At 70.7% G+C, this 25,133-nt stretch overlaps 2 protein-coding genes and 1 long non-coding RNA gene across 6 annotated transcripts in view; 1 reads left to right on the top strand and 2 right to left on the bottom strand.

Annotated features, from left to right (window-relative positions):
- Window positions 1-328, top strand: part of LOC136287468 (uncharacterized) — a 72,799-nt gene extending 72,471 nt beyond the window's left edge. The window contains exon 3 of the long non-coding RNA XR_010720156.1: window positions 54-328. This is a non-coding gene — a long non-coding RNA (uncharacterized lncRNA). The remainder of the gene's footprint in view (window positions 1-53) is intronic.
- Window positions 313-7,410, bottom strand: MAPRE3 (microtubule associated protein RP/EB family member 3). 3 transcript variants are annotated; one of them, XM_066180243.1, is made up of 8 exons: window positions 5,998-6,141; window positions 5,382-5,535; window positions 2,875-3,002; window positions 2,642-2,787; window positions 2,370-2,526; window positions 1,622-1,773; window positions 1,320-1,472; window positions 313-1,136 (listed from the first exon to the last, which is right to left on the bottom strand). In XM_066180243.1, exons 2-8 carry the CDS (start codon window positions 5,387-5,389, stop codon window positions 1,068-1,070), a joined length of 813 nt encoding a protein of 270 aa, XP_066036340.1. In that variant the 5' UTR covers window positions 5,390-5,535; window positions 5,998-6,141; the 3' UTR covers window positions 313-1,067. The 3 variants fall into 3 exon arrangements, with proteins under 3 accessions (XP_066036340.1, XP_066036338.1, XP_066036339.1); XM_066180241.1 differs by having other exon boundaries at window positions 2,325-2,526; window positions 5,998-6,137; XM_066180242.1 differs by lacking the exons at window positions 5,382-5,535; window positions 5,998-6,141 and adding an exon at window positions 7,330-7,410 and having other exon boundaries at window positions 2,325-2,526.
- Window positions 7,411-9,000: 1,590 nt separating this feature from the next.
- Window positions 9,001-23,166, bottom strand: DPYSL5 (dihydropyrimidinase like 5). 2 transcript variants are annotated; one of them, XM_066180216.1, is made up of 13 exons: window positions 23,123-23,166; window positions 18,418-18,682; window positions 17,286-17,444; window positions 16,496-16,675; window positions 16,347-16,415; window positions 16,137-16,181; window positions 15,923-15,998; window positions 14,826-14,982; window positions 13,395-13,536; window positions 13,013-13,155; window positions 12,705-12,912; window positions 11,554-11,722; window positions 9,001-10,505 (listed from the first exon to the last, which is right to left on the bottom strand). In XM_066180216.1, the coding sequence occupies exons 2-13, from the start codon at window positions 18,676-18,678 to the stop codon at window positions 10,420-10,422; spliced, it is 1,695 nt and encodes a 564-aa protein (XP_066036313.1). In that variant the 5' UTR covers window positions 18,679-18,682; window positions 23,123-23,166; the 3' UTR covers window positions 9,001-10,419. The 2 variants fall into 2 exon arrangements, with proteins under 2 accessions (XP_066036313.1, XP_066036315.1); XM_066180218.1 differs by lacking the exon at window positions 23,123-23,166 and adding an exon at window positions 22,989-23,060.
- Between the last annotated feature and the right edge of the window lie 1,967 nt (window positions 23,167-25,133).

Below are 25,133 nucleotides of genomic sequence, written 5' to 3'. Positions count from 1 at the left end.
TTTTCTATTAAAACTTGCGGAAAAGGTTAACTTTACTGTTTATCGTTTTGTAGGAGCTCCGCGCCCCGCAGCATCTTGCCCGCGGCGGGAGCAGCTGTCCGCCCTCTACGTGCCTCTATAGCCCAAATTAACCTCTAAGAAACTGGTCACCCGTTTTCTCAACCCGGCCCTCATCACTCACCGTGGTCTCAGAGCCTCTACCCGGGGCGACTCCAGCTTCCCCCTCCTGCCGAGGGTCTGCCAGCACAGAGGAACCCCCAGGCCAGGAAGCGAGTCCAAGACCTCGCAGTGACCCCCAGCAGAGGCAGGACGCAGTGTTACCACACGAGTTTATTTAAATAAAACCGAACACAGATGCAGCGTTGCGACCGGAGTGATGGACCAGACAAGCAATGCGACAGGGACACGGCAGCCGGGGCGGGGCGGGCGCTGCGAGCCCTCGCCGTGACCCACCCCGGCCCCGGCTCTGTGGGGGCCACGGGCGAGAGGAGAGGGCCCACTGCCATTCCATGCCCTGGTGACCACAAGCTCCCTCTCGGGACCCCCGTGGCTGCGGGTGCCCCCCGCTGCCATGGCTGGACAGGCCTGGGGTTTCCTCTTCACCTTTCCAGGAACCTGAACCAACATCTCTCTCCTCTGTTCTGTGGCCTCCCCCTCCAGCAGGCTGCCAGGCCGGCACTCCCTCTGCCACGGGGCTCCTGGGGCCTGGAGGGTCCCAGCGAGGTGAGCAGCACACGGCAGCCCGGGCCAGCCCCCGAGGACTCGGTGTTCCTTCTCACTCTCACGGCGGGCAGGCAGGACGCCAGGGCGGCACTCGCTCACACCAGGGGGACGACAGAAATAAATATGGGGAGGGGGCGGCGCGGGCAGGCCTCGGCGCCCAGCCCCGGCCCCCGGCGCAGCCGCGCTCCTCGCCCAAGGGATGTCGGCTGGTTATGGAGATGGCGGGATCCCCCTGGAGCTGCCGGAGACCACGATGGCGTGCGACAGTGCGGGGCGAGGCGCGGGCTCGGACCTCCAATGTCTATGGTGGGGGGTGGCGCGGGGGGCGCGGGTGCGGGCCGGGGCTAGTACTCGTCCTGGTCCTCTGGCGGCTGCTCCTCCAGCTCGTCGTCCTCTGGTGGGGCGAAGCCCTCCTGGGGGGAACAGGGGGGGCTCAGGTGGGCACACCAACCTCCACCTGGCATGGCGTGAGGGCTTTGCCCTCTCCTGGCACCCCACGGAGTGAACAAGGCCCGAGCGATGCGGGGGGAAGGGAGTCCCGCCGCTCCCAGGGAAGTCCAGAAAGCAGGATACGGGCTCCAGGGGCGTGCCCTCACCTCCGTGGCATAGAGGACGCTGACGATGCCGGTGATGATGGGGCTGTTCTCGTTCTCGTGCTCCTGGCAGATGAGCTCAATGTCCCGCAGTTTGCTGAAGTAGAAATCCCGCTCCTTCTCCAGCCCATCCACTGTCAGCTTCAGGTCCATCAGCTGTGGGAGAGGGAAACGGCCAAAACCTTCAGGCCCCCCCAATCCCACAGCGCACCACAGCCCCCCGGCAGGGACCCCCTAGCCGGCTGAAGCCTTCAGTCGCCCCCAGCCCTGCGGTGCCCCCCAGTCCGCCGGCAGGGAGCCCCTACCTGCTGGTTGAGCTCCAGGATCTGCGCGTCGGCCTCGGTGCCGCCGTTGCGGGCAGCAGGCGAGTTTTTCCGTAGGATGCCGCTGGGCACGTTGCCGAGGCGGGCTGGGTTCGGGGTGTTCTTGGGGCCCGTGGGGGAGGTCCTCTGGGGGACTTGACAGCACACGGGGACCAATGGGTTAATGCTGGCTGGGGGGGCGGCCAGCAGAGACCCCCCTACATCGTGTGGGGGGCAGGGGTGGGCAGCAAGGGCAGGCAGATACTCTGCAGAGCCACGGCTTCAGGCTCTCCCAACTTCAGCCTCCCCCCTGCCTCAGTTTCCCCCGGCAAATCTTGCCCCCAGCCCTCCAAGGGTGCTCGTGGCTTGTTTGGGGTTCAGCATGGGATCTGAGGAGGTCCCAGACCCCACTGGGTCAGCCCCCAATGACCCTGGGAGCTGCACGGTGGTGGCACAGCACGGGGGGATGGCAGCCAGGGGGCCTGGGGTGACAAAGCACCGCCAGGCCAGGCTGAGCCGGCGGATGGAGGCGGCCCAGATCCCTGCTCCTCCGCGGTCTGGGTGTCCCTGCAGACCCGCCCAGCCCCCCCGGCCGCAGGCAGGCAGGCAGCAGAGCGGGGCGCAGGCAGGCAGGGGTCAGGGGGACGCCTGGCCACGGGGTGCAGAGGGCGGGGGGCAGCGCTCGCTGGGGGGCCCCGGACATTACCTGCAGTGCCAATGGGTTTCTTGGGTTTGTTGTAGATGTGATCACCTGGGTTAGGGGGGGGCGCGACGTCCTGGCCCTGCCGCGCCAGCAGAGGGTTGTACTCCTTCCCGTCGTAGTTGGCGTCAAAGAATTTCTTGAACCACTGGATGAACTCAAAATTGTCCTGGAACTTGCCCTTCACCAGCCGCTCCACCGCGATGATCTGCGGGGACACGGAGGGGCTGGCAGGGCAGGGCCCCCAGCACTGCAGGGACACCGGCACAGAACAGCACGGACCCCAGCAAAGCAGCCTCCCACAGCAGCCCCCATGGACCTACTTTGTCCACTCCCATCTTCTTGAAGGCAGCCTGCAGCACCTTGAAGTTGTGGATGTACTCGTGCTCCAGCTTGGCCTGGAACTTCACCTTCCGCAGGTGCACGCAGCCGGGGAACAGCATGTCCATGAACTGGCAATAGGCAGCCCCTGCGCCGGGCCCACGCCACGGTCAAGGGGGGCTGGGGGCACCCTGACAACACCCCCCGTGTCCCCTAGGCCGCCCCACAAGCCCACCTGAGCAGAGCTGCTCGATCTTGGTGTAGTTGAGCTGCAGGGAGTCGTTGACCCAGGCCAGCATGTCATGGCGGCTCAGGTTCTCACTGGTCACCGACGTCGAGTACACATTGACGGCCATGCCCCAGCTGCCAAGAGACAGGGGTCACACCAGCACCCCGGGGCACCCCAACCCTGCAGGGGCACTGGGACCCGGGTCATCCATCCCACCCAGACTCTGACACTGGGATCACTGGGATCTGGGGTGCCCATCCCACCCACACTCTGATACTGGGAGCACAGGGACCCAGGGTGTCCATCCCAACTGTGCTCCAACACCAAGGGACAGCAGGGCCAGGCTGCCACGGTGCAGCCTGTAGGACCCCCCCACTCCAGCTGCACCCCCAAGGTCTGGCAGCGAGGCCTGAGGGTCCCCAGAAGCCCCAGTGTGGCCCACCCAGGCAGGTGGAGCCCTGCCCTGATCAGGGACACCCAGGGGAGCCAGGTTTGGGGTACTGCTGGGAAACGAGGATACAGTGCAGGATGTGGCCGATGGGGAAGGAACCCAGGATGCAGGCACTGCTGAGGGCACTGCCCCTGCACCACAGGGCTGCTGCCCTTGTGAGACCGTGGGGCTCCTGGGGGCTGGTGCCCATAAGCAGCTTAGGGCCCCCCTCTCCGGCCCCCGGTGCTGCCTAATCTGCCGGGGCCAGGATCGGGATAGGGGTCCATTAGAGCAGGGCTTAGAGGGGCAACATCTGCCAGAAGGCGGCCTGTGCCCAGATGGCTGGGGGCTCCAGGACCCCCTGGCTGCAGGCCCAGCATGGCAGAGCACAGGGATCCCCACTGCAGAGTGGGGGGCACTGAGCCCCAACCTCACTGTCCGGCACAAAATCCTTTAGTGCAGCAACCGACGAGCGGCCCCGCTGCCCCTTCCCGGGGGTGGGGGTCCTGGTGAGCCCCCCCGCGCGGCAGCGGCGGCAGCGGCGGCGTTAATCCGCTTCCCTCCTCGGCGAGGGGGGCTGCGGGCCCGGGCCAGCTGCCAGCCGGGGGCTGGGGAGGGGGGGGGGTGCAGCTCCCCGAACCCCCCCTCCCGTGCCACAGCCCGGGGGAATGAGGGGGGGCACTACCAGCGCACATCTGCGCCCTGGGGCTGCAGTGCTGGGGGCTGTGGGGCGCTGCCCCCCCGGGGTGCTGTCACCCCTCCAGGGCCCCTTTGGGGGGCAGAAGGTCCCGGTGGCCGCAGTCCCCCCACTCTCGGGTCCAGCACCGCTGTGACTCAGCACCGGCGATGTCGCACGGCTGTGGCCGCTCGAACCCCGCCGGCAGCCGAGCCGAGCCGTCCCCTTCCGCGGCCGGGACCCCCGGGACCGCCGTCCCACCCCGCCGCGTTACCGCACGCAGCCGCGGGGGGGGGGGGGGGGGGCCTCGGTATTTTTAGCCACCGCCGCAGCAGCTGGAACCGAGGCCCCCGCGCCGCCGCCGCCCCCGGCACGGCGAGGTGCGCACCGACCCGCTCCCGGCACCGGCGAGAGCCAAAGCCCGTCCCGCGCCCGTTGGGCGGCCTGGCGGCACCGGAGTGCGGGCAGGGGTCCCCGGCAGGGCTCTCCCCATCCTCCCCCCTCCCCTGGCTCCGGCAGCCGAGCTGAGTCATGCGCGGCGCTGAGCCAGAGCCACGCGCACTGCGGTGCCGCGGCTGCCGGGCACCGCCGCGCTGGGCCACGGGGCTGCGGCGGGGGCGGCGGGGGCGCGGGCTGCCCGCCCGCCCCGGCCACGAGCAGCTGGCAGCCCCCCGCCATCGCCGGCCCTTCCCCGAATAACCGGGGCAGCCGCCGGCGGAGCTGAAGCAGGAGCCCACCGGGAGCCGTGGGGCCGCGCCGTGCCCCGGTGGAGCGGGGGGATGGATGCCCGCGGGACCCGGCACGGCCGCCCAGGGCTCTGCGGCACCGGGGTGCTCGTGGGGGACGGGGCAGGGACCCCCAGATTCCCCGCCGGGATGAGCTGGGGTGTCACCGCGCCAGCCGGACCTCGACTCCCGCACACGCCGGCACACGTGAGAGGCCGGGGGCGAACCCTGACACGCAGGGAGCGCCCTGATCCACACGGAGAAAGAACCCTGACACGCGGAGAGAACCCTGATCCCGCCGGGAACGCGGTGACCCACCGGGAGAACCCTGACCCCGCCAGGCACCGGCGTGTCCCGATCGCGGAGCGGGGACGCCGCCCGGGGCGCGCGGTGCCACCCAGTCCGTCCCCACCCTCGCGAGCGCCTTCAAAGCCCCCGGCGCAGCGCCGAGCACGCCCCGGTGTAATGACAGGGCAGCCAGGGCCTGCGGCACCCTGCGACCCGCTGCCGCCCCGACGCCGGGTGATGGACGCGCCCAGGGCCGGGAGCCTCCGGCCCAGCCGGTTTGCCGCCGGCTCTTGCCAAAAAAACACGAATGAAAATAAGAATTCGGCCCAGATTCCCGGCAGGCCGCGAGGAGAGGGGTTGTTGCCGGGCGCCCGGCCAGGCGGGGGACGCTTACCGCTGCATTTTAATTGTCCGGGCAGGAGCTGCTAATCACGGCCCGACGGCCACCGAAGCCCCCGGGCGTGCGTCCGTGCCCGTCCCGCGGCGCTGCCGGGGCGCACGCAGAGGTCGTCCGGGCCCGGTCCCACGCCGCAGCCCCCCCGGCCGCTCTGCCCAAACAAACGGGAGCAGAGTGAGGCCGTGAGGTGCCAGCGCGGCGGCCGAGGGCGGCACCGACGGCGGGCACCGGGAGCCGAGCAGCGGCGCGTCGGTGCCGGCCCAGCAGCACCGCGGTGCCGGTGCGAACTGGGCTGCTGCGACTGGCGGGTTCTATTTTGGGAGCCCGTCCCGGTGGCTTCTCAAGTGACAAACACGCGAGGGGGGTGGCAGACAGCCCGGCGGGGGCCGAGCGCCGTGCGGAGCCGCCGCGGGGCTGCCGCGGATCTGGCAGCGGGCACGGCGGCCCCGGGAGCCAACAGCGAGGGCCGCTCGCCCACGTCCCCCCCGGGCGCCCCCCAGAGCCGCTTCCCCCCGCCCCGAGCAGAGCACCCCCGAGCTGCGGTGGGCGCAGGTGGGTTGGCCGGGGGCGGGCGGCGCCCAGCTTCGCACCGGCTCCATCCCCAGCTCCGTACCGGCTCCGGCCCCGGCACCCTTCCCTGTTTCCCGGCGGCAGCGCCCGTCCCGGTCCGCGGCGAGGCAAACCGGCCCTTCACGCACCGGGAGCTGGCGGCTCCCGGCGGCGATGCTCGGGGCGCAGAGCGAGTGCCCGAGCGCACAAATCCCCCCGCCCCGCTCGGCTCCCGCTAACCTAAATAACTCGGTACAGCGGCGGGAGCATGTGCAGAGCGGAGCCCTCCCCCCTGCTCCTGAAATATTAATGCCGCGGGATGAGCCGAGCCGGGAGAGCCGGGGTGGGTGGGGGACACGCTCGCAGCCCCGGCCAGGACAACAGAGCTGTCCCCAGAGTGTCCCCACGCGCGTGACGGGGGACACCGTAAGCGCTCAGGACATCCCCAGGACCCCGGACACCCTGCGGGGTGTCACAGAGGCCGGCTCGGCGTGCCCGACCGCGGCGGGAGGAGCCGCTCGGGAAGATCCCCGGCAGGACACGGGACGGGATCCTCGGGGAATGGCGGGGGAGCGCAGGGAAGGGCCTCGGCCCCATCCCGGCCCGCACGCTCAGCGACACCGTCACCTCACCGGTGTCACCGCCGCACCGGTGACACCGCCGTGCCGCCATGAGTCCGAGGACCGAGAGCGCGTCACGCTCCGTGTGTCACGGTGACAGCCACCCGCCGCTCCGGACCGCGACATCCCGGGAGCATCACCCACCGCGGCACCCGCGGGACGGCACCGGCAGCACCGGCAGCGCCCGGGCGGCCCGGGTCCCGCAGGGTCCCCCGAGACCGGAGGTCTCCGCGAAGTGCCCGGGCCCCGACGATGGCCGGTACCGGCGGCGATGCCCGGGCCGGAGCTGCGCGGTGCCGGAGCCGAGACTACAGCTCCCGGCGCGCCGAACCGGTGCCGTGCCATGCTGGGGCCGTTCCGTACCGGGACCGCACCGTGCCGTGCCCGCCGTCCCGTGGGAGCGGCAGCCGGGAAGCAGGAGCGGCCGCCGCTGAGTCAGGCCGGGCCTCGCCGCCACCGGCCCCTCGGGACCGCTCGGCCTCGCCGCTCGGCCCAGACCCGTTCGCGGCCCGGCTTCAACCGCTCCATCCCCCGCGTTACCGGACAAACCGGGCCTCCTCTCACCTCCGGACGCTCCATCTCCGGAGGCCCCTCGCCCCTCCGGCCTCACTCCTTCAGCCCCGTTACGGGCCCGGCACCTCCACTCCATCCCCGAAGGCCCCGCGGCCCCCCCGGCCGGTCCTGCCGGGCGGCGGCGGCCGGTGCGGGGATGCGGGTGATGACGGCAGCGCTGCCCGCTCCCTTCCTTGCCCCCCGGGCGGTCCCGCCCCACTCACCGCTCGGCCGCGGCCGCCGCCGCTCCACTCCCCCCGCTCCGCTGCTCCGGGACCGGGACCGGGACCGGGCCGGAACCGCACGGACCGAGCGCGCCTGCGCCGCCCTCCCCGCGGGCGGTGCCAACAGCTCCGCCCCGCCCCCGCCGCCATGGCAACGGGATTGACCACGCCCCTCTGGGGGGCTGAAATGGACTGGTCACGCCCCTTCGTCCGCGGCACCGGGCCTGGCCACGCCCCTCTTTACTGCCATGGCAACGCGCCCGGCCACGCCCCCTCCCGCCATGACAACAGACATGGCCGAGCCCATCTGTCGCCATGGCAACGGCCTTACCTCCGCCCCCTGGTGGCGGACAGCGGCTTCTGCACCCCCAGACCCCTCGGGGACCCGCTCCCAACACCCCAGATCCCACTGGGAACCCCCCTAAAAACCCCCAGATCCCTCTGGGAACCCCCCTAAACACCCCCAGACCCCTCTGGGAACCCCCCTAAACACCCCCAGATCCCTCTGGGAACCCCCCTAAACACCCCCAGATCCCTCTGGGAACCCCCCTAAACACCCCCAGACCCCTCGGGGACCCGCTCCCAACATCCCCAGATCCCACTGGGAACCCCCCTAAAAACCCCCAGATCCCTCTGCGAACCCCCCTAAACACCCCCAGATCCCTCTGGGAACGCCCCTAAACACCCCCAGACCCCTCGGGGACCCTCTCTAGACACCCCCAGACCCCTCGGGGACACCCCCTAAACCCCCCCCAAACCCCTCTGGGACAACCCCGGGACAATCCCCCAGATCCCTCGGGAACACCCCCTAAACACTCCCAGACCCCTCTGGGACAACCCCTCAACAGCCCCAGACCCCTCGGGGCCCCGCTCTAAACACCGCCGGCATTATCTCCCAGACCCCTCAGCGACCCTCCCCGGGACTGTTCTGTCACCCTTCAAGACTCTTCCTGGGACCCCCACCCAGAGTCCCCAACACCGCTCTAAGAACCCCCGAGCCTCCCCCGGGATCCCTCTGGAGCCTCTCCAGGACCCCTTTGGGATTTTCAAGGCTTCCCTCGGGACCTCCTCAGAGCCCCCGAGCACTCCTGGGGTCACTGCAGGGCCCCCTCTGGGATGCTCCCAGGGACCCTCCCGAGATTCCCTCGGGACCCTTGGGTGCCACTGTGAGCTCCCTCAGAGCCCCCGAGCCCCAAATCATCCTGGGACATGTGGGACCCCCCTGTACCCCTGGGACCCCCAGAGCTCTTGTGACACACCTAAGGGACCCCAGAGCCTGTTCAAGACCCCCATGACCCCACATCCCCCTGCACCCACCTGTGCTTGTGCATGTGAGCAGAGGCGTCCACGTGGTGACAGGGCCAGCTCTGGGACCCCCCTTGTCCCATCATGTCCCCACTTGTGTTCCCGAGCACCCACACGTGTCCCCAAATCTTCGTGCATGCCCCGTGTCCCCGTGTGTTCCCCTGTGTCCCCATGTATGCATCTCCTCTGTGTCCCCCCACGTCCCTCCCGTGTCCCCATGCCCGGGCTCTTTCTGCTCCCAGCTCCCTCCTGGGACCTGCTGGCCCCCACGTGCTGTGACCGTGGGGTCCCTAATCCTGACCCCACCCCAAACGCCCACCCCAGCCCCCCCCGGGCCCCCCAGACCCCAAAGAGGCGCAGGCCAGGCGCTGTGAACGGTCTTTAATGAGCAAACAACGGACGGCATGTTCCTAAATTGGCCGTGCGGGACCACCCGGGGGGACACGGGGCCCCCCCGCCAGGTGCCCACCGGCCCCCAAACACCTACAGGGACCTACAGGGGGGAGGGCACAGGGGACACGGGGGGGCGAGGAAGGGGCGAGGGGTTGGGACACCCCCCAATAGCACCAGGGGGCAGAGGGGCTCCTCGGGGGGGGGCACACACACACACGGACCCCCGCGGGGGCAGTGCTGGGGACCTGGCAGGTGAGGAGTGACCTGGCAGGGCCTGGCACAGGTGTCTCAGAGGTGGGACACTGGGACACACCTGGCCAGGGGTTCACCTGTGCACACGTGTGTGCAAACACCCTGCTGGGCCCCTGCAGGTGCGACACAGGTGTGACACAGGTGTGACACAGGTGTGACACCACTCACTGCGGGGCTGGGGGAGCTCAAGGTGGGGAGGAAGGGGGTGTGTGGGGATGGGGAGGTGCAGGGATTGGGATGGGGGTGCAGGGAGAGAGCGGGGCTGTGAGGGGCGGCAGAAATGGGGGTGCAGATGGGGGTCAGGGATGGGGCTGGTGGCGGGGGTCAGGGATGGGGTTGGTGACAGGGGTCAGGGATGGGGCTGGTGGCAGGGGTCAGGGATGGGGCTGGTGACAGGGGTCAGGGATGGTGTTGGTGGCAGGGGTCAGGGATGGGGTTGGTGACAGGTCAGGGATGGGGTTGGTGGCAGGGGTCAGGGATGGGGTTGGTGACGGGGGTCAGGGATGGGGTTGGTGGCAGGGGTCAGGGATGGAGTTGGTGACAGGAGTCAGGGATGGGGATCAGCGGTGGGAATGGGGGGCTGGGGTGGAGGGGTCGGGATGGAGATGGGGGCCCAGGTGCAGGGATGGAAATGGGGGAGTGCTGATGGAGTTGGGGAGAACAGCAATGGGGATGGGGGCCAGGGGTGGTGACTGGGTTCAGGGAGGCCAGGACAGCAGCAGGGATGGGGGTCAGGAACGGGGAGGTGGAGGTGGGCAGGAGCGGGGATCAGGATGGTGGTGTGGGTGGGGGTTCAGGGATGGGGCAGGCTGGGGCAGGAAGGGGTGGGGGGGGGGTCCCTGCGTCTCCCCTACGCTAGTGACACAAACCACTTCAGAGTATTTCCACGTGATGCACAAACAAGTCAAAAATTCACTGATCCAAATCCAACGTGCAAACAGAAAAGGGCCGGGGGGGGCACCCACTGCCCCCGGCCCTCCGCGGCCCCCGGCCCCCGCGCACGGCCCCGCCGCCGGCACGGCCCCGCCGGCAGCACGGGGACCGGGCGGGGCCCCCGCGGCGGGAGGAGCCCGCCGGAGCCGGGGTCCGGGGGCGCTGGGGGCGGCGCCTGGTCCTCAGTTGGGGGACAGGTCCCCGGCTCTACCAGATGCCGCTCGACCGGCCCCCGGGGGGAGCGAGAATCCGGGCCGAGGCTCGTTTTGGAACGTGGTCATCGATCTGAGAACCTGCCGGACACACGGACGGTCGGCAGGCGTCGGGGGGGGGGGCACAGCCCATGACCCCCTGGCACCCCAGCACTGCTGGGACTGTGGGGGCTCCGTGTCCCCCCTCTCCCACCGCGGCTGTGCTGCACCTGGGGAGCACTGGCCACTGACCACTGACCAGCGCTGACTGCTGACCAGCGCTGACCAGCGCTGACCAGCGCTGACCAGCACTGACCAGCCCTGACCAGCACTGACCAGCACGGACCAGCACTGACCACTGACCAGCCCGGACCACTGACCAGCACTGACCAGCCGTGACCAGCGCTGACCACTGACCAGCACTGACCACTGACCAGCTCTGACCAGCCGTGACCAGCTCTGACCAGCACTGACCACTGAGCAGCCCTGACCAGCGCTGACCAGCACTGCCCAGGACTGACCAGCGCCCCTTGCAGCCCCGGCCTTGTGCCAGCACTGACACACTTTGGGATCCCCCTGCCCCACGTCCTGCCCTCCCGGGGACAGAAGAGAGCGGCCCCGGTGCCAGCAGAGCCCCGAGCAGGGTCTGGCCGGCACGGAGCATCACCGAGACCCCCGGCCCAGCGTGGGGAGGGGGCTGCCCCGGTGCAGCAGACGGCTCCATCCTTCCCCCCGTGCCCCCCTGACCGGCACAGCCCCCAGCCCGCCCCAGAACCCAGCCAGCGCAGCCACACGACGGACGGAGCACGGAGGGAAGGGCGAGGGCTGGGGGCTGCAGAACCGAGGACTGGGGCAGCTCCCTGCTCTGCCACGGCCCCCTGCCCCAGGAGGAGGAGGGCTGCGCCTTGAGGGGCGGGGAGGGTTGGGGTGCCTTGGGATGGCAACGGGAACGCCCTGCGGGGATGATGGGGACAGCCTGGAGAAGGGGGTGACAGGACAGCCCTAGGGGAGGGACGCCAGGACACCCTGCGGTGGCACCTTGGGAGGTGGCGGGATTAATGGGGACACCCCGGGGGGGGGGCCAAGCCACCAGATGCGGGGCTGCCGGCGAGCCCCGGGGGCCGGAGCGCCACTGCGGCCCCGCTCTTACCGGACAGGCTGAAGCTGGACTCGTGGAGGTCCCTCATGCCCCCGTGTCGTGTGGCCGGCCGGGTGGGCGTATCGGCCAGGGGCGTCCCCGTCTCTTTTTTCCCGGCATGCACAACCACGGCCACGTCCCCCAGGTACGGGGTGCGATCCACACCCCGCAGCTTCAAACTCTGCCGGGAGCGAGAGAGAGAGCGGAGAGAGCATCAGCGGCCGCGGGGCGGGGGGGCCCGCAGCGGCAGCGGGGTGCGGGGTGCCGGGGCCCTACAGCGGGGTGCGGATCGGCCGGGCGGGGCAGCGAAGGGGCAGGGCCATGCTGGGGCTGGGGAGGGGGGCTGCCACTGGGGAGGGGCTGCGGCTGAGGAGGGGGCGCTCGGGGAGATGCTGGGCGGGCTGTGGGGGCTCCCGGTGCGAAGCAGTGCCAGGGCAGGAGCAGGGGCTGGGGCAGGTGGGGGGCCCTGGCAGAGCAGCCCCTCGCCCCGTCCCGCAGGCGAAGCCGAGCCGAGCCGAGCAAAGCCAAGCCAAGCCAAGCAAAGCCAAACGCATGCGATGCCCTGTGCCCACCCCCGGCCACACAGAGCTCCCGACCAGCGCCCCAGTGCTGCCATCCTGTGACAGTGACAGTGCCAGGGCCCCTGGCGGCCCCCTCCCCTTGCAGCATCAGCGCCACGCTGTCCCCCGGCCTGTCCCCTACAGCCACAGTACAGGGGGGTCCCAGTGACAGGGACAGCCAGAGCTCCTGGGTGTCACTGCTGGGCAGCCCCGGCCACACGTGTCCCTGTGCCGGTGCACCGGGGGCCACCGTGAGCTGCGGGGCTGCCTTGGGACAGGCAGCAAAGGGCAGAGCCTGGACGGGGGGCACGGAGAGCCTCGGTGCTCAGCACAGGTCCGGAAATGGCCATGGGCTACACACGTGTTGGGACAACTGTCCTCTCGCACCGCCAGCGTGGGGAGGGTCCTCTGCCACACACACTGACGCTCAGGGGCGCCCTGTCCCCTGCTCTGTGCTCTTGTCACATGCTCCAGCACGGCGCGGCACTGGCCTGGCACAGCCCCTCCCCTGGCACGGCCACCGCCCCCTTGTCCCCTCCGGCAGCCAGCCTGTCCCACACGGTGGCACTGCTCCGGCACGGCCCCGGCTGCCCCCCCCCGTACCTTCTCCCGCTGCACCAGCTTCTTGTAGGCGATGTCGGGGAAGGAGCGCAGCGGGCAGAACTTGCCGGTGCCCTCGGCGCACATGAAGACGCCGTTCTCGTAGACCACGCGCCCGCGGCTGATGGTGACCAGCGGCACCCCGTGGCACCGCATGTTCTCGTACAGGTTGATGTCCCCGCCCTGCACCTGGGTGCTGGCGGAGATGGTCCTGGCCACAGGGCCACGGACGGGGTGGTCAGTGGGTGCCTGGGGGGCACAGGGAGCCCGTCCCCAGCGCCCCCCCCCCTCCGGCACGGGATGTCACCTACTTGGTGGCCTCGGGGTCCCAGACCACGACGTCAGCGTCGGCGCCGGGGATGATCCGGCCCTTGCGGGGGTACAGGTTGTGGAGCTTGGCGGCGTTGGAGCTGGTCACGGCCACAAAGCGGTTCTCGTCCATCTTCCCCCCCACCTGCCGCCGGAGGGGGGGTGAGGATGTGCTGGGCTCTGTCGCTCCCTGCCACCCCCGAGTCCCCCAAAAATCCCAGGCGGGCTGCGGGGTCAGGATCCCGGCCAGGAGCCACTGGGGTGCTCTGGGGAGCTCCTTGCCCTCCTCGCCCTCATGCCAGGGGTGAACACCCCACGGGATGTCCCACTCCAGTGAGGCCCCTGTGAGCCCCCAGCCCTGTGCCAAGGCCAGCAATGCCATACCACACCACGCTCCCAGATGATGTTCATGCGGTCCTGCACCCCGCTGACACCGTGGGGGATCTTGGTGAAGTCCTCCTTGCCCATGGCCTTCTGCTTGGTGCTGAAGGGCCGGTGGTCCGAGGCCACGATGTTCAATGTGTCACTGTGGGGGACACGGCAGGGTGGGGGATGGCACTGCCAGGGGTGCCTGGGGTGCCCGGGGAGCCCAGAGCTCCGGGAATGGGGCACCCACACCATGGGGTGCCGGGGGAGCCCAGAACTCCGGGAATGGGGCACCCACACCATGGGGTGCCCGGGGAGCCCAGAACTCCGGGAATGGGGCACCCACCCCATGGGGTGCCCAGGGAGCCCAGAGCTCCGGGAATGGGGCACCCACACCATGGGGTGCCCAGGGAGCCCAGAGCTCCGGGAATGGGGCACCCACACCATGGGGTGCCAGGGGAGCTCAGAGCTCCGGGAATGGGGCACCCACACCATGGGATGCCCGGGGAGCTCAGAGAGCAGGGAATGGGGCACCCACACCATAGGGTGCCAGGGGAGCTCAGAGCTCAGGGAATGGGGCATCCACACCATGGGGTGCCCGGGGAGCCCAGAGCTCAGGGAATGGGGCACCCACACCATGGGGTGCCAGGGGAGCTCAGAGCTCAGGGAATGGGGCACCCACACCATGGGGTGCCAGGGGAGCCCAGAGCTCCGGGAATGGGGCACCCACACCATGGGGTGCCAGGGGAGCTCAGAGAGCAGGGAATGGGGCACCCACACCATGGGGTGCCTGGGGAGCCCAGAGCTCAGGGAATGGGGCACCCACACCATGGGGTGCCCGGGGAGACCAGAGCTCCGGGAATGGGGCACCCACACCATGGGGTGCCAGGGGAGCTCAGAGAGCAGGGAATGGGGCACCCACACCATGGGATGCCCGGGGAGCTCAGAGAGCAGGGAATGGGGCACCCACACCATGGGATGCCCGGGGAGCTCAGAGAGCAGGGAATGGGGCACCCACACCATGGGATGCCCGGGGAGCTCAGAGCCCAGGAAATGGGGCACCCACACCATGGGGTGCCAGGGGAGCTCAGAGCCCAGGAAATGGGGCACCCATGCAGGGAGTGGGTGAGCGGAGCACCCACAGCCCAGGTGCTCAGTGAGTACCTGGGAAGTGCAGCACCCACAGAGGGTGCGCAGTGTCCAGGCAGTGGGGCACAGACGGCCCAATGCCCAAAGGAGGAGGCGCCTCGAGGCCACAGCACCAGGGGAGCAGAGTGCTTGGGGCAGTGGCACAGCCGGCCAGCCTGGCACCCAGGGTGGGACAGCAGGATGCCCAGATGGCACTGGGGAGGGCGGCTGGCAGGGAGGGGCTGCCCGGGGCCGAGAGAGATGCCCAGGGAAGGCAGAGGCAGCCGTGGGGCAGGGAGAGGAGCCCGGGGCAGGCCTCACTTGGCGAGCAGACTCATGAGGTAGGCGGAGGTGTTGGTGTCCAGGCGCAGCGGCGGCACGGTGACGTAGGCGGCGGCGTGGAACCAGTCCTGGTGGTAGTAGTGCAGCCCGGTGAGCGTGGCGTGCGCCGTGGTCGTCTCTGCGTACACCACCTTCCCTGCCGGGTGGAGGCACACGCGTGTGCAACAGGTGGGCGTGTGAGGGGCACACGTGTGCGCGCTGACCGTGTCAGCATAGCTGTGTTCCCATCGGGGCGTGAGCCCTCGGTCCTGTGTGTGACCCATGTGTGTGCTGTGTGTGACCCGTGTGTGTGACCTGTGTGTGCTCACGTGTGTGACCTGTATGACCTGTGTGTGACCTGTGTGTGACCTGTGTGTGTGTCCTGTGTGTGACCCATGTGTGCTCACGTGTGTGACCTGTGTGACCTGTGTGTGCTCATGTGTGTGCCATGTGACCTCTGTGTGACCTGTGTATCCCATGTGTCATGTGTGTGACCCGTGTGACTTGTGTCACGTGTGTGTGACCTGTGTGTGTGTCCCATGTGTGTTGTGTGTGTCCTGTGTGTGACCTGTGTGTGTGTCCCACGTGTGCTGTGTGTGACCTGTGTGTGCTCATGTGTGTGACCCATGTGTGTGAGACCTGTGTATCCCATGTGTCCTGTGTGTGACCTGTGTGACTTGTGTGTGTCACGTGTGTGTGACCTGTGTGTGTGTCCCGTGCGTGTCCTGTGTGTGACCTGTGTGTGTCCCAGGTGTGCTCACCTGTGCTAGTGCATGGCCCCACAGGCACACACGAGTTCCTGTGCCCATGTGTGACCTTTGTGTGCCATGTGTCACCCATGTGTGACCTGTGTGTGTCCCAGGTGTGCTCACCTGTGCTAGGGCACGGCCCCACACCAGTTCCTGTGCCCATGTGTCTGTTCCTGCCTGTGTGTCTCTGCACACCCACAGCTCCCCAATCCACGCCCACATCCCTCCAAGCCCCAAACCTCCCCCATGCCCACGTGTGTCCTGTGCCAATGTGTCTGTCTGTACCCGCACAGGTGGCCCTTGCCCACAGGTGTGCTGGGGAGGGAGGTCCCCGCCCGTGTCCCCTACCTTGCATCTTGGCAGCGGCGATGACATCCCCTGCGGACATGCTGGAGACGTTCACCAGGTACACAGGGCAGTGGGTCTGCGGAGAGGGGGTCAGGGGTGCTGTCTCCACGGTAGCCCGGCTCCCTGGGGGGTTCCTGCACCCCTTCTGAGGCACAGGGACCCCCATGGGCCCGGGACACCCACCCCCAGCCGGGTGACGCTCAGGGCCACTCACCCGGTTGGCGATGGTGATGACACGGTGCGTGGCCTCGGCTTCCAGCTGCGGAGAGAGCCGGCGGTGACACACGTGACACACAACGGTGGCACCAACGGGCGTGGGGGTGACACAAGGATGGGTGCTGGCAGCTATGTGGATGCCCTGGGCCATCCCAGCCACATGCCGTGCCACCGCTGCAGTGACATGGTGACACATGCCGTCACCTACCTCCTCAGGCCGGCTGATCTCGATGCCCTCCGGCCCCGTGATGCCCAGATCCAGAGCTTCCTTGGCTCCCTGGGGAATTTGGGGGGGTCAGGGTGGGGGTCCTGCTGCCCCAGCCGGGTGCCCATTGCAGCCCCACGCCCTGCCCTCACCTCGGCCACCAGCTCGCCGTTCTCGGCGTGCACGCGGGCGATGGCGCCGATGTCGCGGCAGGCGCGCAGGACCTGGTAGAGCTCGCTGTCCCGCAGCATGTACAGGTCCTTGTAGGTCATGAACATCTGGAAGGAGTTCACCCCCTTCTCCCGCACCAGCGTCTCCATCTCTGCCTTCACCTGCGTCGGGAGCGGGACTCAGAGCGGGACCCCACCCCACTAGGGGCCCCGGCCACCCCCTGTGGCCAGGGGATGTGGATTTGTGGGTGACGTGGGCAGTGACAGATGCTGGGGGGGAGCAGAGGGGATTTTCCTGCCCCCCCAGGGGGTGCCCACTCCATCCCTCTGCCCCTGCTCTGCTGGGAGGGGGGTCAAGGCTGGGGTGTCCCTGCAGCACAGCCGGGAGCCGGCTCTGATCCCACTCCAGCAGCTTTGAGGGGATTGCAGGGGCTGAGTGTGCCGTGGGATGGGGTCCGCTCACCAATCCTGCCTGCCGCCCCCACGGGGGTGCTGCTGTGGGTTGGGGTCCCCCGAGGCTGGGGTGCAGCCCTGGGCACCCTGCTCCCCTCCATGGGGCAGCAGCAGCACCTTCCCTGCCCCAGTGAGGGGCTGAGCTCCACAGGGACCCCGTGCCCCGGGGCACCCCTGAGCCCCTGCCCCGCTGAGCCCGGCTCAGGGCAGCTCAAAAGGCATCCTGGGGGCTCAGCCCGCCCCCCAAGCGGCTAATGGGATCAGCGGGGCGGGGAATTAGCCCCGGCAGCTGCTCCCGGAGCCGTGGTGCCAGACTCACCTTGGGCGCCCACCAGGTGATGCCCATGTGCAGGGCGTAGTCGCAGCACACCTTGGGGTCGGCCAGGCTGCGGCACTTCTCGTAGGCGTCCAGCAGCGACGTCTCCTTGTCGGGCAGGACGTGGCCGATGATCATCGTCGTGCCCCCCACCAGCGCTGCCTGCGGGGGCACAGGGACCGCGGTGTGGGGGGGTCAGGGCTCATCCCCCCGCTGCGGGCACCGCTCCCGCCCTGCCGTGAGCCAGGTGAGCTCCCGGGTGGGGCGGCCACGTTTGGGCATTGCCCACAGACATGTGGGGGGTCCCGGCCCCCCCCCCCCCGCATCCCCCTGGCCCTGCTGATGGCTGCCCGTCTGCAGCAGCACATCTGGGCGCGTGACGCATCTGGAGTGCCCCGTCCTGCCACCACCACCGGGGCACCCACTGCCGCCCCAGCGCCAACCGCTGGGTTTGGGGTGCTGAGGGTCGCGGCAGCCCCCCTGGCACGGAGGCCGGTGAGGGATGGGCCCGCGGGGAGCCCCCCCGCCGCGGCGGCGTGGGCGGCAGTGCAGGCGCGGTGGCACTGCCGCTGTCCCCGGCTCACCCGGCCCCGCTAATCCCCAAAGCTCCTTTGCCCATCGGCCCTCTCGGGAGGTGCCGGCGTGGCGCCACGAGGAGGGTGACAGTGACAGGGAGCAGGCCTGGCATGCGGCGCCCGTGGGCACTGCACCGGCCCCTTCCCTCCAGCACAGCGCCGAGCCCCCTGCCCGGGGACACCGGGCGCCCTGGGGACAGGCACGGCCGGCGCTGGCCTGGCACAATGGCTGCTCTGTGTGGGACAACTGCAGGGACAATCCTGTGCTGGCCCCTTGACGCTGGCAGGCGGCAACACTCAGTACACAGTGCCACCGGCACGGGGAGGGCAGAGGGTCCCCGAGCTGGCACAGGCTGCCACGGCCCCGGCGTGGGAGGAGGGATGTCACAGCGAGGAGACGTGATGGATGGGGACACGGGGACAGGCGGTGCCACGAGGCTCCTGTGGGGCGGATGCTGCTGGGATGCCCGTGGGACTGAGAGCTGAGAGGTGCCTGCACCAATCCGTGCCCCCAGGGAGCCCCCAGGGCGGGGGGCAGAGCCCGCACGGGGCTCGGATACCTTGGTGCCGTGGTAGAAGTCATCGACGCAGGTGGCGTTCATGAAGGTCTGGTGGAAGTGGGTGCTGGTGTCGATGCCGCCCGGGATGACGAGCTTGCCGGTGGCATCGATGACCTTGGCCCCGCCCGGGATCATCAGCTCCCTCCCCACTTGCTGGATGATGCCGTTCTCGATGTAGACGTCGGCCTCGAGGGTGCAGTCGTCGTTCACCACCTTCCCGCCCTTGATGAGGATCCTCATGGTGGCCGCGTTGGCCATCATGGTGCTGCGGGGCAGAGGCGACGCCGGGGTGAGCACCGGGAGCCCCCCGGGGCCGGGGGTCCCTGCGACGCCCACCCCTCCGGAGGTGCCCCGCTGCGGGCAGGGCTCAGCCCCGCGGCTGCGCATCCTCCAGGGGCCGTGCCGATGGATTATCCCGGGAAATCCGCGCAGAGGAGGGGCCCTGGCACGGAGCTGGGGGTTGCCTCTCTGCCAGGAGCCCCGCTCCAGTGACTCCAGGCTGGAGTCACCCACCAGCACCTGGAGCGGGGCTGCCACACCCCACCCCTGCCACACCCCACCCCTGCCACTCTGCAGGGCCATCGCCACGTGTGCCATGGCGACACTGCTGGGCGTCCCCACGAAGTGACGGCGCCCACTTTGTCCCTGTGAGCGAGCAGGACTGGCATGGGCAGCACCAGGGCTGGCGCCACTCCCTGGGGTGTCTGCCCACAGCCCCATGAGGTGCCAGCTCTGCCAGCGAGCCCCGCAGTGCCTCAGCCCTGCCTGAGCCCCCGGCTGCGAGGGGCACCCCCAGACACGATCAATAAGTCACTTGGTGAAGGTCAAACACCATCGACCCGTCAGAGCAGGGACAGCACGTGCCGGCCGTGCCCACCCGGGGGGCACGAGGTGGGCTGGGACCCCGCCAGAACCCCCAAACCAGAGTCCTCGCCGCAGAGACCCCACTGCAGGGACCACCAGGGAGCCCTGACTGGATGAAGCCCCAGGCACCCACAGGGGCAGTTTGCGACAGTCTGGCGTCGCTGACACGATGCTGGCACCGAGCAGGGCTCTGGGGACGGCCCCTGCTGCCCACCCCCTGCTGCCCACCCCACCCCGGGGTGCCCAGAGCCTCGGACAGGCACACTGGGGCCACAGCTGAGCCACGGGCAGAGGCGGCTGCTGCTGCTGGGGACAGGGACCTTGTGGCAAGGGGCGGCTGGTGCTGCCGCAGCCCCGCTGCGGCCTCAGGTGGGTGCTGAGACTGGGACAGCGGGGACAGTCCTGAGCTGCGCCAGGGATTCCCAGAGCCCATCCCAACGCCAGCTGGGATCCCAACACGTGCTGGCCGTGAGGCTGGGCCGGGCTCTGCTGGCAGCTGGGCATTCCCAGCCCGCTGCAGCTGCAGGGGTGGGGGCAAGTGGCTGTTCCCAGGGACCACCGCTGCACTGGGGGGGGGGACCAGAAGCCTTTCCTGGGCCGGCTCCTGCCCCTGGGCTGCACAGGGGCTGCTCTGGGTGGTCCCGGTGCCAGCTGGCGCCTTGTCCTGGTGCCCTCACCTCGGCACGGAGCAGCAGGAGCAGCTGCCGGGGTCCTGCAGGCGGCCCCCCCTCGGGAATGTCACTGGCATGCGCAGCTGTGCCACTTCTGAGGACACCCCCAGGGGACAGGGGCGGGGTGGCAGTGACCTCGTGCAGCACGCCAGGCCACTGTGGCACTCCAGGCACTGGCACGCTGGGGTCCTGTGCCCACACCTGCCCCCCAGCTCTGCCTCAGGCACATGGGGAAGCTGCTGCCCCATGAGAGGGATGGGCTGGGGGACCTCTGGGCCCAGAGCCACACTGTCAGGGATGAGGGGATGACAGGAACAGGGGGGTCAGCCCCTGCCAAGGACTCTCGGAGCCCCCACACCAGTCAGGGCCCGCCCTGACTGGCACCAGGGACAAGACACAGGGCAGAGATGTTCCTCGGTGGGGTGAGACCAGAGGGGACGAGCCGGTGCCCACAGTGCCACCATGGTACACACCGGCCCTGTGCGCCCCTGGCACCTCAGAGCAGGGCTGGGCCAGGCAGGAGGTGCAGGGAGGGGGTGCAGGGGGAGGTGGCACAGAGCAGAGGGGGTGTCGGGGAGGCAGCACGTCTCTCCCGAGATGAAAGCGGGCTGTGGTGACGGATCTGGAGCACGGAGCACGCGACTGCCAGCGGTGCTGCAGCGCCCGGCACCGTGAGAGCCCTGGCACGGGGAGCGGGGCACAGGGGGCTGCTCTGGGCAGGCAGGAGGGGTGTGAGCACGGCAGAGGGGCTGGCAAGGGGACAGGGCATTGCTGGGGGCACGAGCGTGGGCTGGCCACCGTGCACAGAGAAGAGCTGGCAGCTCCTGTGCTGCCCGTGGCCTCGGCCACCGTGGAGCCACCCACGCTGCCGCCACCACGCTGCCCTCGTGCCGCTGCCCCAGGGACCTTTCCCACCCTGTCGCCAGGGAACTGCCACCCCCTGCGCTGCCCGTGGCACAGCCCCGATGTCCCCACACCACCAGGCCCCTGCCCAGCACTGGATGCCACAGTCTGGCACACCAGCGGCCCCATTTCACCCTCAGTGTCCCCAGATCACACCCAGTGCTCCCACTGTCCCCCCAACTCACACCAGTGACCCCAGCTCACTCCCAGTGCTCGCACTGGTGCTACCCCAAGCTCAGACTGAGCATCCCCAGGGGCTCTGCCCCTCTGTCCCCCAGCCCGGGCCACAATGGCAGCAGCCCTGGTGGCACCGGGGCCCTTGCCGGCCTTCCAGCCCGCCGCTGCAGCGCGGTGGCACAGCCAGCATCAGCCGGCGGTGGCCGTGCTGGCGCGGTGGCCAGAGGCTCCTGCCAGACAACAGGCTCTCGAGCAGGGCAGAAACGCAGCGTCAGCGCCGGGGGGGCCGCCAGCAGGCACCCCGGGGACCCCCGCCCAGCCCGCGCCGCAGCCCCCCGGGCTCGGCCACCTCGGCAGGCGGTGGCCGCGGCGCCGCTTCCCGGCACACACAAAGCGGCGCGACCGTTCGGGGGGCTCGCAGCCCCCCCCCAGCCCCGCCGGCTGCCGCGGCGGCCCCCGGCCGAGAGGACAGCTGTGACCCCGGCAGGACAAAGGGACCCCGGCCCCGGCGGGGGCTGCCGGGGGCACCTGTTGGGGTCGGGGCGGCTGCGGAGCCCGGCCTTTGTGCCGGGGCTGCCGCATTGTGCGGCGCGGCGGGGCCGGGGGCCCCTCGCCGCCCCCCGCTTTTGTCTGCGCCGGCGAGACCCCGGCACCCACCCTGCGCCCACCCCCGCCGGCGGGGACTCCCCTTTGTCAGGCTGGGCTCGGTGACCGTCGCTCCGGGGACACCGACCCGCGACCACCGCTTGTCCCTGGCCAGAGGCGGCGGCTGGGTGGGCACCGCTCCCCGCCCGAGAGATGCTCCGGCGGGGGGATGACGCCACCGCGGCCCCCCAGCCCTGCCCCTGCCCTGGCTCCGTTCCGGGCATGGCCCGGCCGGTGTCGGGGTCCCGCTGCCGGGGTCCCACCGACCGCTCCCCCGGCCAGGAGGGGATTCGGTACCACCGAGCCACCGCCCCGGCCAGGACCGGGAGCCCGGCGGGGGCCGCGATCGGCGGGCGAAGGATGCTCCGTCAGAGCTGCTGCCGCCGCCGAGCCCGGGATGCTGCGGGCGGTCCATGTCCCCGCGGGCACCTTGGCCCGGCCCGGCCCAGCCCGGGCACGGAAACGGGCACTGCGCGGCCACGCCCGAGCGGGCGCGGGGCGCTGCGGAGGGTCCCGGCGCAGGCTGCGGGGACTCGGGGGGTCCCATTCCGTCCCCCGGGTCTCCGTCACCCCCCGGCGCTGACCCCCAGGTCATTGCGGCGGGAGGCCGGAGCGGCGGTCACCGAAACTGGGGCGCTGCCAGCCGGGGGGGCCCGGCCGAGGGTCCCCGCCGGAGAGCCGGGCCGACCCCCGGCGTGGGGCGCTGGGCTGGGCGCAGCCCCGGGCTGGGCCGGGCCCGGGCGAGGCGCGGGGGCGGCGCCGCTGCCGCGGGTCCCCGGAGCGCGATGCGGGGAGCGTGGGGGGTCCCCGTGCGGGCTCCGGGGGCGCGGGGGGTCCCGGGCTCGCCGGCCCGGGGCGGCTCCGCAGACAAAGCCCGGGGCCGCCCAGCACAAAGGATGCTCCGAGCCGGGGCGGGGCCGCCCGGGAGACCCGGCGGAACAATGAGCCGGGCCCGGCGGGACCCCCGCCGCCCCTCGCCCCCCGCGCCCTCGCCGCCCCGGGGTCCCCGCTCCGCCGTGCCCCGTGCACCTGCAGCTCAGCTCCCCATCGCGACAGGGCGCCGACGAGGGAGTCGGGCCCGTTCGAGGGGGAGCAGCCGTCCCGGCATTACACCCCGCCGAGGCGAACCCCTCGCCCTGTCGCGACAACACCATCGCCCTGTCGCGACAGGTGTGTCGCCATAGGTGGGCGGCGGCCACAAACAGCCTTTCTGCCCGACGATACCCCGCGAAGCGCCCCGGGCGGGGATGGTGGGGCACTCCCCTCCATCCTTGCCTGTCGATTCACTCGCGCCTGCCGAAACACACGCACCTGTCGCGATTGTCCAACCCGTCGCGATAACGAGCCGGGTCCGCCGATGCGGGAAAGGAAAAGCAAGCCCGGTCCGGTCCAGCCCAGCCCGGCCCTGCCCGGTCCCGCCCGGCCCCGCCCGGCCCCGCCGGTACCTCCCGCTCCGGTGCCGCTCCCGGTGCCGCTCCGGCCGCGATCGCCTCTCACCCGAACCTGCGCCGCGGGGGCGGGGCCTCGCCGCGCCTGGACCAATGGCGACCCGGTCTGGCGGCCGGGGGTGGGGCCGAGCCCCCAGCAGGGTGGGCTGCGCGCGACCTGACTGACAGGCGGAGGGGGCGGGGCCAGGGCGCGAGGCTCCGCCCCCCGCCACCTGCACGCGCCGTTGCCGGGGCGACGGAGCGCGCGCGGAGACCCCCGGTGACCCCTGGACCCCCCCGGGACACCCCTGGTGACCCCTGAGCCCCTCCGGAACACCCCCGGGACCCCCCCGGTGACCCCTGAGCCCCTCCGGAACACCCCCGGGACACCCCCTGGATCCCCCCGGAACACCCCCGGGACACCCCCGGTGACCCCTGAGCCCCTTCGGGACACCCTCGGGACACCCCCGGAACACCCCCGGGACACCCCCGGAGCCCCCCGGGACACCCCCGGGACACCCTCGAGACACCCCCGGTGACCCCTGAGCCCCTTCGGGACACCCCCGGGACACCCCCTGGATCCCCCCGGGACACCCCCGTGACACCCCCGGGACACCCCCGGTGACCCCTGAGCCCCTTCGGGACACCCTCGGGACACCCCCGGAACACCCCCGGGACACCCCCGGAGCCCCCCGGGACACCCCCAGGACACCCCCGGGACACCCCCGGTGACCCCTGAGCCCCTTCGGGACACCCTCGGGACACCCCCGGAACACCCCCGGGACACCCCGGGACACCCCCAGGACACCCCCGGGACCCCCCCGGTGACCCCTGAGCCCCTTCGGGACACCCCCGGGACACCCCCGGAGCCCCCCGGAACACCCCCGGGACACCCCCGGTGACCCCTGAGCCCCTTCGGGACACCCTCGGGACACCCCCGGAACACCCCCGGGACACCCCCGGAGCCCCCCGGGACACCCCCGGGACACCCTCGGGACACCCCCGGTGACCCCTGAGCCCCTTCGGGACACCCCCGGGACACCCCCGGAGCCCCCCCCGCTCCCCTGCCCCTGCGCCCCGCTCCCCCCTACCCCGCCCGGCAGCCCCAGCTCCCTCCGCCAGCGGCCCCCATGGCTCCCCCGACACCCCCAGCGCATCCCATCGCCCCCGGGGCCCCGCACGACATCCCCGTGAGCCCCTCCCAGCGCAGCCCGGTGACAAGGAGTGCCCGGGGCAGCCCGGTACGTGCAGGAATGCCCAGTGAAGCCCAGCAGCGCCCAGGAACACCCGGCAGTGCCCAGCACAGCCCAGTACATCCCGTCAGCTGCCAGCCCAGTGTCCCCCGGCCTGCCCTGGCGGCCCCCAGGAGCCCTTGGCGCCGCCCATCTCAGTGGCCTCAGGCTCCCGAGGTGTGGTGACAGGACGCGGCGCTGCTGTCCCCATTCCCTCCCCTGTGAGCCGCCTGGCGGGCTGGTGGCACCGGACGCCTGGAGTGACGGGTGTGGCCCTCGGCCTGTGGTGCTGGAGCTGGTGCTGCAGTGGGGACACGGGGCTGGGGGGACCTCCTGCTTCATCCCCATCCTAATGTCCACTTCCCATCCCATTATCCCACCCCTTCCCATTATCCCGTCCCTGTTGTGCCGCCCTGGCCTCAGGCACTGCCAGACCCTGCCAGGAGCACTGAGCACTTCGGTGTCTCTGGGGCTTTGCTGTGTTCGGGGCACTGGGGGCACACGTTCCTCCCGTCCCTGCCAGGACCCCCAGGTCCTTCCCACAGAGCTGCCCCAGCCCATGTCACCGCCAGGGGCTCTTCCTTCCCCAGGGCAGCATGTGGCATTTGTCCCTGTCCTGTCCCTGTTGGTCCCTGCTCCAGCCGGGCTCGGTCCCGCTGCAGCAGCACTGCCCTTGGGCACAGGGACAGGTGTGCACACCTTTGGTCATCACAGACACAGACCCGTGTGGGAAGGGACCTTAAACCCCACCCAGTGCCACCCCTGCCATGGCAGGGCCACCTCCTGCTGTCCCAGGT

This window comes from Chamaea fasciata, unplaced genomic scaffold, assembly GCF_029207755.1.
Source record: "Chamaea fasciata isolate MVZ Bird 193981 ecotype frontalis unplaced genomic scaffold, bChaFas1.0.hap1 SCAF_3, whole genome shotgun sequence".
Lineage (NCBI taxonomy): Eukaryota > Metazoa > Chordata > Aves > Passeriformes > Sylviidae > Chamaea > Chamaea fasciata.
The sequence above is the reverse complement of the archived record's forward strand: the minus strand, read 5'-3'. Positions and strand labels throughout refer to the sequence as shown.

What these genes read in the sequence shown, in the direction of transcription:
- DPYSL5 (XM_066180216.1), bottom strand. Translation starts at nt 18,678, where the DNA reads ATGATGGCCAACGCGGCCACCATGAGGATCCTCATCAAGGGCGGGAAG. An exon ending in TCACCTGGTGGGCGCCCAAG is followed by an intron (nt 16,676 to 17,285) that starts GTGAGTCTGGCA and finishes CTCCCGACGCAG; the next exon opens with GTGAAGGCAGAGATGGAGAC. An exon ending in GTCCAGCTTCAGCCTGTCCG is followed by an intron (nt 10,506 to 11,553) that starts GTAAGAGCGGGG and finishes TGTGTCCGGCAG; the next exon opens with GTTCTCAGATCGATGACCAC.
- MAPRE3 (XM_066180241.1), bottom strand. An exon ending in GATCGAGCAGCTCTGCTCAG is followed by an intron (nt 2,788 to 2,874) that starts GTGGGCTTGTGG and finishes GGCCCGGCGCAG; the next exon opens with GGGCTGCCTATTGCCAGTTC. An exon ending in AGAAGATGGGAGTGGACAAA is followed by an intron (nt 2,527 to 2,641) that starts GTAGGTCCATGG and finishes GTGTCCCCGCAG; the next exon opens with ATCATCGCGGTGGAGCGGCT.